At 43.1% G+C, this 14,533-nt stretch overlaps 1 protein-coding gene across 4 annotated transcripts in view; it reads left to right on the top strand.

Annotated features, from left to right (window-relative positions):
• The window catches only part of MCF2 (MCF.2 cell line derived transforming sequence), a 251,763-nt gene that overhangs the window by 228,615 nt on the left and 8,615 nt on the right, over positions 1-14,533 (top strand). For all 4 annotated transcript variants that reach the window (XM_073543572.1, XM_073543571.1, XM_073543574.1 and 1 more), the window contains 4 exons: positions 823-926; positions 3,463-3,575; positions 3,859-3,971; positions 8,150-8,250. In XM_073543572.1, the coding sequence (XP_073399673.1) occupies positions 823-926; positions 3,463-3,575; positions 3,859-3,971; positions 8,150-8,250 (431 nt within the window). The remainder of the gene's footprint in view (positions 1-822; positions 927-3,462; positions 3,576-3,858; positions 3,972-8,149; positions 8,251-14,533) is intronic.

Below are 14,533 nucleotides of genomic sequence, written 5' to 3'. Positions count from 1 at the left end.
GTACAGAAAAACAGAAAAAAATTCCAAAAGGGTGAAAATGTGAGATAAACTGAAATTCTAATGTGGTAATTTGGGTTTTCATTTTACGGCAAACAATTGTCAGGTCAGTACGATTATGGTAATATCATACTTGTATAGTTTTTTTTAACACTGTAGTGCTGATTTTAATTACCGTATGCCATTATTGGATTTTATATTGATTACTTGTTATCCCATTTTTGGCGGGATCTGCAGGGTTTGAAACATTTGTAAATGTACTGTTTTAATTTTTTCTTTTGTTGTTCGATGAATGTTTTAAACACTTTAATGTTTTGATAGACCGGAATTGTACGGACACGGCAATTTATTTTATTTTAAAACTGGGAAATGAGGGTTTATTTAAACTTTTATATATTTTTAATTTTTGTAAACTTTCTTAAATTCTTTTTTATTCTCCCTAGAGCATGATAACCTGCAATTGTTTGATCATTTAAATGGTATAATTCAATACCACAATATTGCAGTTTATATTATAAATTGTGGTCTTTGTTGAAACTCAGCCTATGGCTGACCTTCAGAGGACCAATGTGCCATGGTAACACATTGGACCCCCACAATTGCATCTCACGGAACTAGTGGGCGCCGGTGTGTGCGCACATCTGCAATTGCACTATTTCACTGATTGACAGTGGAATTTAAATAGGAAAACATCAGCATTTGCGGCAAGTGCCGCTCAATTGCCTCTGTTGCAGGCAGATGCCAGCTACATATCACTCAATATTATCATGTCAATACTTATGGATTTGTAGTAGTTTTAATACCTTTTCTTCTTTCATTTTAAAGAAAATTACAGAGGGCTTCTGTGAGCTCAGAAGACAACGACTCTGAAAACTCCAGTCCTATGCTAGAAAGTTTAAACACCTCCCCTCATCATAAACCACACAGAGGTATACAAAACATTAAGAAATTATATCTATAGAAATGTAAAAGCGAGAAATAGAATTGTGGAGGGCCACTGGGGAGGCGCTAGATGTTTCAGAAGGACCAACTTGGACCATGTAGTCCCACTGGCAGCAGATAATGATGCCACGGTAGCTGAAGTGGGTTGCTGGACCCCTCAACACTTTCCTTGTTTCCACAACAATTGTCAATAGTGGGAGGTGGCACTTGTGGATGGTATAGGACCCCGCAGGGGCACTCATGTAGCGGTGGTGTCTGGGTGCAGGTTTTGGGACGCCCATGGTGTTTGTGCAATCTCAAGCAGCCAGACATGCAGGTGAACTTGTAAACATAACAATTTTACTGAAAGAGATAATGGGGGTACGGTTTCTCTATTAAAGGCAAAGTTCACAGTGTATTGTGCATATGAAAGTAATGATTCTCTCCTCATGAGACAAGCAAGGTTATGGCCTCTCAGGGTGGCTGGAGCAGAGATCTCTTCACTTGCTATTAGAGGGAATGCTATGTGCAGTCCAAGAAATATTACACTGATGGAGGGACCTTCACAGATTGGCTCTCCGTGGAAACACACTAAAAAGTGGAAATACTCACAGTTTTGAGCCTACCGTTCCCTTTCACATGGGGTAGGTTAAACAAAGTTGGTGGCGTGGCAGCCACATGGATCTGGTCCTGGCTAGAAGCAAACAGGATAACCAGCTTGCAGGAGAGCACACGTACAGCTTGTCTCTCCTGACTGGATGAGGCTTCACTCCTTTGTGGAGGAGATAATGTGGAGAAAGATGTCCCCCCAGTGTGGACTGGCATGGAAACTATGCAGGGAGCAGTAGTGTCTGCTTCCTCAGGCAGCTTGAACTGCCCAGAACAGGAAGTTACCTCAGGAAGTCTGTGTGAGCCCTGTGCTGGGAGGCTCCTCCCAGCCATTTTTATGGCAGCTTGTTGTGAGGAGAATAATCACTTGACTTTCATATACACATTGGCCAGATGGCAGCAAAGCACATTTATGAGTCGTCGGTATACAATACAATGTATTACATCTCCTAACTCACAGTGCCCAAACTAATTCTGACACACTGGAACAAATCTACTGCTACATGACAACTGCCTCATTCAGCAGCAGTAGAACAGGTACCGGGATGCCACAAAACTGGTTAATCAGATCACATTGTGGATAGCAAATTTATGTTGCATTTTTCATACAAATTCAATGAGCATATAATACAATTATCTTTGCTACATTGTGAATAAGAAAGCAACATTAGAACAAATAAACCTTGTGTTGGAAGATTTAGGTTTAAAGAGGTTTAAAGGGCTTATCCAAGACTATACTGATTTTTAACAGTTGGCCTAAGAACTAACAGGCAAGTAACCACCTGTCTGTTCTACCCAGCACAGATCTCTGCTAGCACAGAGTGGTCACTGACAGCCCCTGCTGGCGATTTTGTGGCTTCCGCTGATGTCACATTGATAGAGCAGCGGCTTCTCATCCAATCTGCTATGTTGATGGTGCATGACTTCCAGTATCATGCTGATCAACAAACAGCTCCACCCTGCCTAAATGCAGGAAGCTGGCTACCCATAAGCATGATGTTGGCATTTACGCCCTGTCGACAGAGCAGCGCAGAAGAAGAGCTGCTCTGATGATGTGGGAAGCTCAATTGCTGAAATTGACCTGGCACCAGGAAGAACAGTTAGCAACTACCTACCTGTTTGTTTTTTGGCTCATAATAAAAAAATAATTTAGTCTTGCATAACCCATTTAAGTGATAACTGAGGCTACATTATCTCCTTGAGTAGTTAGTGAATTTTTGATGTTGCACATTTTATGCACCTATCAGGTAAAAATGTGATAAACCAGTATGTAATAAAAGCAATGAAAATACAATGAAAAAACGTAATTAACCTATAATTACGTTTTTTTCCTTGTATTTTCATTGCTTTTATTACATACTTTTTTATCACATTTTTAACTCTGTGTCTTATGTCTCTTTTTGGTGTGTCATGTTTTATATAAAGCTGTTTTGTTTTTGATACTTCCCGGTATTTGGTTTTGACAAAACTTTATTGATACAGTCATGTACGAGTAGCATGCATATTTGACCTGCAAACTTCCTCCATCTATTTCAAGTCTTTGGGGAAAATCTGCATATAAAACTCAGTGTACCCACAAACTGACATGTTGCAGATTTGAAACACGCACAGCAGGTCAGTTTATGATGCATAATAAAAAGCTCTGTGGGCATGAGATTTCTATTAACCCCATTCACTTTTTTGGAACTATAAGGTGCTGCGATTTTTGCTAAGTGAAAATATGCAATGTCAAAAACTACCCAAAACTCATCGTAGGACCTTAACCTAAAATTGACATTTTTCTATTGACTTACACACAACTTGAACTGAGGATGTAGTTTTTCAGGACAGTCATTCTCTATGTCTTTACATAAAATAATGCACAGAACTGTCACCTACAGAATAAATTGTGTCTGTAGTTTCATGTCATTGATTTGTATTGACTTGTTACTTCAGGTTGGCATGGGATGTCACAGTCCTTAGAAATCTGTGAAGGTCTCGAAGGATGGTCAAGTCATCACTGTACATGTCCTTGTTCGGACACAGAAGATGAGGACACGGTGCAGTTGGTTGGTATTCTCTCTTATCACTACTTTATCTGAACCCATGGTTTACACTTATATGAAATGAAACCCATGTTGGGTTTTCACCAAGTAAAAGTTTTGAGCTTCACTAGAGAGTATCTGGTGGATGGTCATTTAGGCCCCATATTTGTCTGAACGCATAGTAGTAAAACAACTTGTAGTGCACTGGATGGGATTGATATGTCTTATCACCTCTGACTACATCCCTATCGATTTTAAATCATGGTCTCCAATATGTGTTGTAACTGAATTATGTGCTATATCATAGTCTCCTGGAAAATACAAGGCACTGGCTGACTGCAAGAAGAGAGGCTCTGACGACGTACTGGTGAAAAATGGAGACGTTATCCAATTATTACAGGAAGACGCTGAGGGACAGTGGTACGACCCTCATTCTTCATACACAGTATTATTCTAGAATTTAAACACAGACATGATAGGTTATCATGTGTAAAATATTAATCATAGACATGATAAGTCATCATATGTAAAATATTGATTTAAAACTGGCCACAACCATCTTTATTATGTTTATACACCCCAAAATAAGTACATCATAGTACAAGAATCAATCCTTTACCATTTGGTCACAAACTAAACTTTTTCTGTGCCCTTCACTACAAGGTTGCCAATTTGTTTTTTCTATTTTTCTATTTTTTTCTGGATAATGTACCTAAAAATCACAGACATCGAACATTTTTATGGACATATCTGAAAACCATATGTCTACTGCCTGTAATTCTGATATGACTGCTTCATTATTATTATTATTATTATTATTATTTATTGTTATAGCGCCATTTATTCCATGGCGCTTTACATGTAAGGAGGGGTATACATAATAAAAACAAGTACAATAATGTTAAACAATGCAAGTCATAACTGGTACAGGAGGAGAGAGGACCCTGCTCGCGAAGGCTCACAATCTACAAGGGATGGGTGAGAATACAGTAGGCGAGGGTAGAGCTGGTCATGCAGCGGTTTGGTCGATCGGTGGTTACTGCAGGTTATAGGCTTGTCGTAAGAGGTGGGTCTTCAGGCTCTTTTTGAAGGTTTCGATGGTAGGTGAGAGTCTGATATGTTGTGGTAGAGAGTTCCAAAGTAGGGGTGATGCGCGAGAGAAATCTTGTATGCGATTGTGGGAAGAGGAGATAAGAGGGGAGTAGAGAAGGAGATCTTGTGAGGATCGGAGGTTGCGTGCAGGAAAGTACCGGGAGACGAGGTCACAGATGTATGGAGGAGACAGGTTGTGGATGGCTTTGTATGTCATGGTTAGGGTTTTGTACTGGAGTCTCTGGGAGATGGGGAGCCAGTGAAGGGATTGACAGAGGGGAGAAGCTGGGGAATAGCGGGGGGACAGGTGGATTAGTCGGGCAGCAGAGTTTAGGATAGATTGGAGGGGTGCAAGAGTGTTCGAGGAGAGGCCACAGAGCAGGAGGTTGCAGTAGTCAAGGCGAGAGATGATGAGGGCATGAACTAGGGTTTTTGCAGATTTTTGGTTGAGGAATGAACGGATTCGTGAAATATTTTTGAGTTGAAGTCGGCAGGAAGTGGAAAGGGCTTGGATATGTGGTTTGAAGGAGAGATCAGCGTCAAGGATTACCCCAAGGCAGCAAGCTTGTGGGACTGGGGAGATTGGGCAGCAATTTACTGTAATGGATAGGTTCGTTGGGGGGGTCACGTGAGATGGGGGAAAGATGATGAATTCTGTTTTGTCCATGTTAAGTTTCAGAAATCTAGCAGAGAAGAAGGATGAAATAGTGGACAGACATTGAGGGATTCTGGTTAGTAGGGAGGTGATATCTGGCCCAGAGATGTAGATCTGTGAGTCATCAGCATAGAGATGATACTGAAAGCCATGAGATTCTATGAGCTGTCCCAGGCCAAAGGTGTAAATGGAGAAGAGCAGGGGTCCTAGGACTGAACCTTGTGGGACTCCGACAGATAGGGGGCGAGGTGAGGAGGTGGTGTGTGAGTGGGAGACGCTGAATGTCCAGTCTGTTAGGTATGATGAGATCCAGGATAGGGCCAAGTCTGTGATGCCAAGGGATGAGAGGGTCTGTAATAATAGGGAATGGTCCACTGTGTCAAAGGCAGCCGACAGGTCCAGGAGGAGGAGGACAGAGTAGTGTCACTTGCTCTTGGCGGTTAAGAGGTCATTGGTGACCTTACTAAGGGCAGTTTCGGTGCAGTGGTGTGACCGGAAGCCAGATTGTAAGCGGTCGAAGAGGGAGCAAGAAGAGAGATGGGAGGACAATTCAAGGTAGACGTGTTGTTCCAGTAGCTTGGAGGCATAGGGGAGAAGTGATATAGGGCGATAGCTAGATACAGAGGATGGGTCAAGAGAGGGCTTTTTGAGGATAGGTGTGATGGAGGCATGTTTAAAGCTTGAGGGGAAAATACCAGCTGTTAGTGATAGGTTGAAGAGATGGGCTAGGGTTGGGATGAAGACTGTGGTGAGGTTTGGGATGAAGTGGGATGGGATCGGGTCAAGTGCACAGGTGGTGAGATGTGATCTTGAGAGTAGAGTGGAGAGTCGATCTTCTGTAATGGTGGAGAAGTTGGTTTTGGAGGTGGAGGGCTGGGAAGTCGGGAGGAAGGGCTCTGGGGGTTGTTGACTAAAACTGTCTCTGATGTTATCAATCTTCTGCTTGAAAAATGAGGCAAAGTCTTTAGCTGAGATGAGTGGGGAGGGAGGAGGTGCTGGGGACGGAGGAGAGAATTGAAGGTGTTGAATAACTGTTTAGGGTTGTGAGACAGGGAGGATATGAGAGATGAGAAGTAGGTTTGTTTAGCTGTGGCGAGTGTGGTCTTGAAAGTAGTGAGGGACTGTTTGAATGCGATGAAGTGCTCGTTGGAGTGGGATCTTTTCCATCTTCGCTCAGCAGCTCAGGAAACACGCCTCAGTTCTTTGGTCAGGCTGGTGTGCCAGGGCTGTCTGTTGATTTTGCGAGCTTTGGTATGTGTAAGTGGGGCAGCAGATTCCAAAGCTACAGCTATTATGGTGTTATATAGAGCAGCAGCGTCATCCGCATTGTGTAAGGAACTTATATCTGTGAGAGGGATTCAGAGAATGAGTGTAGGTCAAGGTGTTTAAGATTTCTGCGAGGGTGTGAAAGTTTATGGGGTGGGGATTGTAGACATGGAGTGGAGAGGGAAGAGAATGTGAGATGGTTGTGGTCAGAGAGAGGAAGAGGTGAGTTAGAGAGGTTAGATAGGGAGCAGAGGCGGGTGAAGATGAGGTCCAGTGTGTGGCCATCTTTGTGGGTGGCTGTAGAAGACCATTGAGTGAGGCCGAAGGAGGAAGAGAGAGATAGAAGTTTAGTGGCAGCTGAGAGGGAAGTGTCAATGGGGATGTTGAAGTCGCCCATGATGATAGTAGAGAGGTCCGCGGAAGGAATTCAATGTGAACTTTAAAGTGATGATAATCACAGTTATAATAATCTCTCCAAATTTCTACAACCTTAAAAAAAATCATGAACAGAATTTTTTTTACGGACAGGGAACAAAATTGCCTTATTTTTATGGACTGTCTGGGAATTTCTGGATGGTTGGCAACCCTGTCACACTAATACTGACATCCAAGCCTACTACCGAGCACCAAAGAAGACATCACAACTAGTGATGAGCACAAGTACTCGTTACTCGAGTTTGCTGATGGTGCTCGGGTTTGCACTAAGTATTGCGAATGCTCGAGTGAGATGTTTGTGTCCCGGTGGCCTCATGTTTCATGGGCCCGTGTTTGTCAGGCAATCCCTGCATGTTCTGTGGCTGTCTAACAGGAATGAAACATGAGGCTTGGGGACCCAAATATCTTACTTGAAAACCAGCAATACTTAGTGCAAACTCGGCAAACTTAGAGCAGCCTCAGCAAACTCGAGTAACAAGCACTTGTGCTCATAACTAATTGCAACACATAGTCCATACCATTCCTCATGGTTTATGAGGGTGGCTTCCGCGTGCCTTGGTACAGACTGTTCTCTTTCTGCAGACTGGGAGTCATGTCCTTCTCAAGACATTGCACAAAAGTAAATCTAACTTTTTTTAAGGATGGGTTTACACCTGTTGTTGTGCCTTAATTGTTTTCAAAATTTAGGAATATTGTGCGGAAAAAATGCATCATTTAAAGAGTACTTGTGTGTTTTTTTTATTATTATTTCCCATTATTATATGTCTTGCAGATTGCTGGGGGTCTGAGTCCTGAGACCCCCAAATATCACTCAAAATAAGTGTTCTAAATTGCACTGCTTAGCAGGCGGCGGGCCATGTGCTATGAGTTTCGCTATGTGCCCACGCTCATACACGAGCCCTGCACTGCTGGCAGCTGTGACACAAGCTTCACAGCAGTTTTTATTACCAATCAAGACTTTTCCAGGGATTGGACTCGCCATTATATATATATATATATATATATATATATATATATATATATATATATATATATCACTTGCCAAAATTTTGGGATTTTGTAAAACCATTTGCTAATTGTGATACTTTGTGATTGTAAACTGTGCTGAAGTGCAATTTGAAATGTTGCATTTTGCTTCTTTCATCTACAGGCTGGTGAAGAATCTGAACAGAAAAAAAGAAGGATGGATTCATGGAAATAACTTACAATTCATCATTGGTGAATGTAGGATGCGGGCATCCAAAATAACAGGTAACGCACGAAAGGACACGAGTCATCTGTATGTGCACATCCTACATCTTTACCTGTCGTTTCAGATTTATGGGAATATTGGGACCTCATAATTATCAATATTCGACTTTCATTCTTGTGTGTCAGTAACATAATGAATAGATGCGATTGCTACTTATAGTGCCTAGTGGGCGCTTGGGTGGATACTCATGGGCACACACTTCTAAGGTCATGTTCACACAAGCATATTTCACGTTCCATATACTGAATGTGGGACTCCCGACCTGAACCTATAGTCTCATATGTGGCTAGTAGTTAAGGTTGGGAGATTCTGAGGATGACATTAAAAGGATTTATCGAAAAGATGACTGCTTTCTGCCCAGGTCAGGGTCGTTTTCATTGCAGTTATCTTCGTAGTCAGCCTGGTTGTAGTGTGTTTTCACAAAACAGCCTTTTACACTTTTATCAGGATGTATTGGTTAGTTCAAAGAAAAGGAGGGGATCTTTATAGAGTTAAAATCTTCCCATGCACCCTGACTCCTGACTGCTGCGCTCCTTCTCCAGCTGGTTTACAGTCTGTATGCTGTGCTGTCTACCACCTGCTGGTGAATGTTGAGCATTACATGGAAAACTTTTCACAAGCAAATGACTGATGAGTCTGACTTTACATACAGACAACGGTCAGACAGGCAAGGAAGGGGAAACCGGTATAGTGATTGGCTGCAGTGGTTATGTGACTTCCCCACCCCCTCAACCCAGAAGAAAGAGTGTTATTTTTCTAGATTCTTTTCTTTTAGTAGAGTATCCATGTAAGCTTTTTTTTACCCTCCTCCCCAAAACTCCATTAAAGGATCTGCTGCTGCTATTGTCTTGGTGCCAGGTACCATAAATATTTTTAGAGATCTGTGAGCTTCCAGGTGCCAGGTTCTCTTTTCTGTAACAAGTCCACCCATACATTGATAATAGATTGAGAACATGTACTGTATAAGATTCTGCATGGAGTTGGGATGAGCTCCTCTTCTGAACTTACAGGGCTCCCTCTGTGGCTGCAGGGCAGGAGTGGACATGGGGGCAGCAGGGCACAGGTGTAAAGCTAAAGGAGACATTCACTTTGTGCATTCGGTTCTGCAGCCTGCGGACAATCTCACTTGTCAGCACCAGTTCATATTGTTTGTCACCCATCTACTCTGTTAGAGAAATCTAGTTAAGAGTATGTATGTGTGTGTGTATATGTGTCACAGTGTATATATGTGTTTGTATCACAGTCTGTATGTATGTGTGTGCATGTGTAGCAGTGTATATATATATATATATATATATATATATACTAGCTGAAGAGCCCGGCGTTGCCTGGGCATAGTAACCAACTGTGGTTAGTTATAACAAATTATAATGATTATATTGCACATAAAACATTTCACATCATATATTCAGCACTACAGATTTGCAACACAAATTAACTAAACGATTACCCAAGTATCCTCTCCTGTGTGATACTGACTGCTGAGCTGTGTATCTAATCCTCTCCTGTGTGATACTGTCTGCTGAGCCGTGTACCTATTCCTCTCCTGTGTGATACTGACTGCTGAGCAGTGTATCTGATCCTATCGTGTGTTACTGACTGCTCAGCCGTGTATCTAATCCTCTCCTGTGTGATACTGACTGCTGAGCCATGTATCTAATCCTATCGTGTGTTACTGACTGCTCAGCCGTGTATTTACTCTTATCCTGTGTGATACTGACTGCTGAGCAGTGTATCTAATCCTATCGTGTGTTACTGACTGCTCAGCCGTGTATCTAATCCTCTCCTGTGTGATACTGACTGCTGAGCCATGTATCTAATCCTCTCCTGTGTGATACTGACTGCTGGGCTGTGTGTCTAATCCTATCGTGTGTTACTGACTCGTCAGCCGTGTATCTAATCCTATCCTGTGTGATACTGACTGCTCAGCTGTGTATCTAATCCTCTCCTGTGTGATACTGACTGCTGAGCCATGTATCTAATCCTATCATGTGTGATACTGACTTCTGAGCTGTGTATCTATTCCTATCCTGTGTGATACTGACTTCTGAGCTGTGTATCTATTCCTATCATGTGTGATACTGACTGCTGAGCTGTGTATCTAATCCTATCCTGTGTGATACTGACTGCTGAGCTGTGTATCTAATCCTCTCCTGTGTGATACTGACTGCTGATCTGTGTATCTAATCCTCTCCTGTGTGATACTGACTGCTGAGCCATGTATCTAATCCTCTCCTGTGTGATACTGACTGCTGATCTGTGTATCTAATCCTCTCCGGTGTGATACTGACTGCTGAGCCATGTATCTAATCCTCTCCTGTGTGATACTGACTGCTGAGCCATGTATCTAATCCTCTCCTGTGTGATACTGACTGCTGATCTGTGTATCTAATCCTCTCCTGTGTGATACTGACTGCTGAGCCATGTACAGTCATATGTAAAAGTTTGGGCACCCCTATTAATGTTAACCTTTTTTCTTTATAACAATTTTTGTTTTTGCAACAGCTATTTCAGTTTCATATATCTAATAACTGATGGACTCAGTTATATTTCTGGATTCAAATGAGGTTTATTGTACTAACAGAAAATGTGCAATCTGCATTTAAACAAAATTTGACCAGTGCAAAAGTATGGGCACCCTTATCATTTTCTTGATTTGAACACTCCTAACTACTTTTTACTGACTTCCTGAAGCACTAAATTGGTTTTGTAACCTCATTGAGCTTTGAACTTCATAGCCAGGTGTATCAAATCATGAGAAAAGGTATTTCAAGTGGCCACTTGCAAGTAGTTCTCCTATTTGATTCTCCTATGAAGAGTGGCATCATGGGCTCCTCAAAACAACTCTCAAATGATCTGAAAACAACATAGCTTTTCAGGGGAAGGATACAAAAAGTTGTCTCAGAGATTTAACCAGTCAGTTTCCACTGTGAGGAACATAGTAAGGAAATGGAAGAACACAGGTACAGTTCTTGTTAAGCCCAGAAGTGGCAGGCCAAGAAAAATATCAGAAAGACAGAGAAGAAGAATGGTGGAAACAGTCAAGGACAATCCACAGACCACCTCCAAAGACCTGCAGCATCATCTTGCTGCAGATGGTGTCACTGTGCATCGGTCAACAATACAGCGCACTTTGCACAAGGAGAAGCTGTATGGGAGAGTGATGCGAAAGAAGCCGTTTCTGCAAGCACGCCACAAACAGAGTCGCCTGAGGTATGCAAAAGCACATTTGGACAAGCCAGTTACATTTTGGAAGAAGGTCCTGTGGACTGATGAAACAAAGATTGAGTTGTTTGGTCATACAAAAAGGCGTTATGTATTGTTGACTGATGCACAGTGACACCATCTGCAGCAAGATGATGCTGCAGGTCTTTGGAGGTGGTCTGTGGATTGTCTTTCACTGTTCTCACCATTCTTCTTCTCTGCCTTTCTGATATTTTTCTTGGCCTGCCGCTTCTGGGCTTAACAAGAACTGTACCTGTGTTCTTCCATTTCCTTACTATGTTCCTCACAGTGGAAACTGACTGGTTAAATCTCTGAGACAACTTTTTGTATCCTTCCCCTGAAAAGCTATGTTGAATAATCTTTGTTTTCAGATCATTTGAGAGTTGTTTTGAGGAGCCCATGATGCCACTCTTCATAGGAGAATCAAATAGGAGAACTACTTGCAAGTGGCCACTTGAAATACCTTTTCTCATGATTTGATACACCTGGCTATGAAGTTCAAAGCTCAATGAGGTTACAAAACCAATTTAGTGCTTCAGGAAGTCAGTAAAAAATAGTTGGGAGTATTCAAATCAAGAAAATGATAAGGGTGCCCATACTTTTGCACTGGTCAAATTTTGTTTAAATGCAGATTGCACATTTTCTGTTAGTACAATAAACCTCATTTGAATCCAGAAATATAACTGAGTCCATCAGTTATTAGATATATGAAACTGAAATAGCTGTTGCAAAAACCAAAATTGTTATAAAGAAAAAAGGTTAACATTAATAGGGGTGCCCAAACTTTTACATATGACTGTATCTAATCCTCTCCTGTGTGATACTGACTGCTGATCTGTGTATCTAATCCTCTCCTGTGTGATACTGACTGCTGAGCCGTGTATCTAATCTTATCCCGTGTGATACTGACTGCTGAGCCGTGTATCTAATCCTATTCTGTGTGATACTGTCTGCTGAGCCGCGTATCTAATAGACGATAACACCATAGAATTGATAAGAATAATAGACCTCAGTTACCACAACTGTCTACAAAGAAAACTGTTGCTGATAGCAACCAATCACAGCTCATTTTTCATCTTTTAAACAGCTCTGGGACAGCGTGGCGAGTTTTGAGTGGCGACTTTGTGTTTGGACTTTTATGTGGCGAGGTTGGTGTATGTGTGGTGAAATGTGTGCTGAGGGTGGTATATGTGTTGAAGCACGTGGTAGTGTGTGGCACATTTTGTGTGTGTGTTCATATCCCCGTGTGTGGTGAGTATCCCATGTCAGGACCCCACCTTAGCAACTGTACGGTATATACTGTTTGGCGCCATCGCTCTCATTCTTTAAGTCCCCCTTGTTCACATCTGGCAGCTGTCATTTTGCCTCCAACACTTTTCCTTTCATTTTTTCCCCATTATGTAGATAGGGGCAAAATTGTTTTGTGAATTGGAACGCGCGAGGTAAAAATTTTGCCTCACAACATAGCCTATGACGCTCTCAGGGTCCAGACGTGTGACTGTGCAAAATTTTGTGGCTGTAGCTGCGACGGTGCAGATGCCAATACATACATTTTTTCCCCATTATGTAGATGGGGTAAAATTGTTTGGTGAATTGGAATGCGCGGGGTTAAAATTTCACCTCACAACATAGCCTATGACACTCTCGGGGTCCAGACGTGCGACTGTGCCAAATTTTGTGGCTGTGGCTACAACGGTGCGGATGCCAATCCCCGACATACATACATACATACATACACACCTACATTGAGCTTTATATATTATATATATATATATATATATATACACACACACACATACACTAGATGGTGGCCCGATTCTAACACATTGGGTATTCTAGAATATGTATGCAGTTTATTTTTGAAGATTTAATAATAATGCAATAATGCACCCCCCAATCCTGGTATGCATGGTCCCCTCACCCCCCCAATCCTGGTATGCATGGTCCCCTCACCCCCCAATCCTAGTATGCATGGTCCCCTCACCCCCCAATCCTGATATGCATGCTACCCCTCAACCCCCTATCCTGGTATGCATGGTCCCCTGACCCCCCAATCCTGGAATGCATGGTCCTCTCACCCCCCAATCCTGGTATGCATGGTCCTCTCGCCTCTCTTTCCTGGTATGCATGGTCCTCTTACTCCCCTTTCGGGGTATGCATAGTCCCCTCACCCCCCAATCCTGGAATGTATGGTCCTCTCACCCTCCAATCCTAGTATGCATGATCCTCTCACCCCTCTTTCCTGGTATGCATGGTCCTCTTACCCCCCTTTCGGGGTATGCATGGTCCCCTCAATCCAATCCTGGTATGCATGGTCCTCTCACCCCCCAATCCTGGTATGCATGGTCCCCTCACCCCCTATCCTGGTATGCATGGTCCCCTCACCCCCCTTTGCTGGTATGTATGCTCACCATCACCCCCCTTTCCTGGTATGCATGGTCCTCTCACCCCCCAATCCTGGTATGCATGGTCCCCTCACCCCCCAATCCTAGTATGCATGGTCCCCTCACCCCCCAATCCTGGTATGCATGGTCCCCTCACCCCCCATTCCTGATATGCATGGTCATCTCACCCCCCTTTCCTGGTATGCATGGTCCCCTCACCCCCAATCCTGGTATGCATGGTCCCCTCACCCCCAATCCTAGTATGCATGGTCCCCTCACCCCCCAATCCTGGTATTCATGGTCTTCTCGCCTCTCTTTCCTGGTATGCATGGTCCTCTTACTCCCCTTTCGGGGTATGCATAGTCCCCTCACCCCCCAATCCTGGAATGTATGGTCCTCTCACCCTCCAATCCTGGTATGCATGATCCTCTCACCCCTCTTTCCTGGTATGCATGGTCCTCTTACCCCCCTTTCGGGGTATGCATGGTCCCCTCAATCCAATCCTGGTATGCATGGTCCTCTCACCCCCCAATCCTGGTATGCATGGTCCCCTCACCCCCCTATCCTGGTATGCATGGTCCCCTCACCCCCCTTTGCTGGTATGTATGCTCACCATCACCCCCCTTTCCTGGTATGCATGGTCCTCTCACCCCCCAATCCTAGTATGCATGGT

This window comes from Dendrobates tinctorius, unplaced genomic scaffold, assembly GCF_039654945.1.
Source record: "Dendrobates tinctorius isolate UK_male_01 unplaced genomic scaffold, ASM3965494v1 ptg000133l, whole genome shotgun sequence".
Lineage (NCBI taxonomy): Eukaryota > Metazoa > Chordata > Amphibia > Anura > Dendrobatidae > Dendrobates > Dendrobates tinctorius.
The sequence above is the reverse complement of the archived record's forward strand: the minus strand, read 5'-3'. Positions and strand labels throughout refer to the sequence as shown.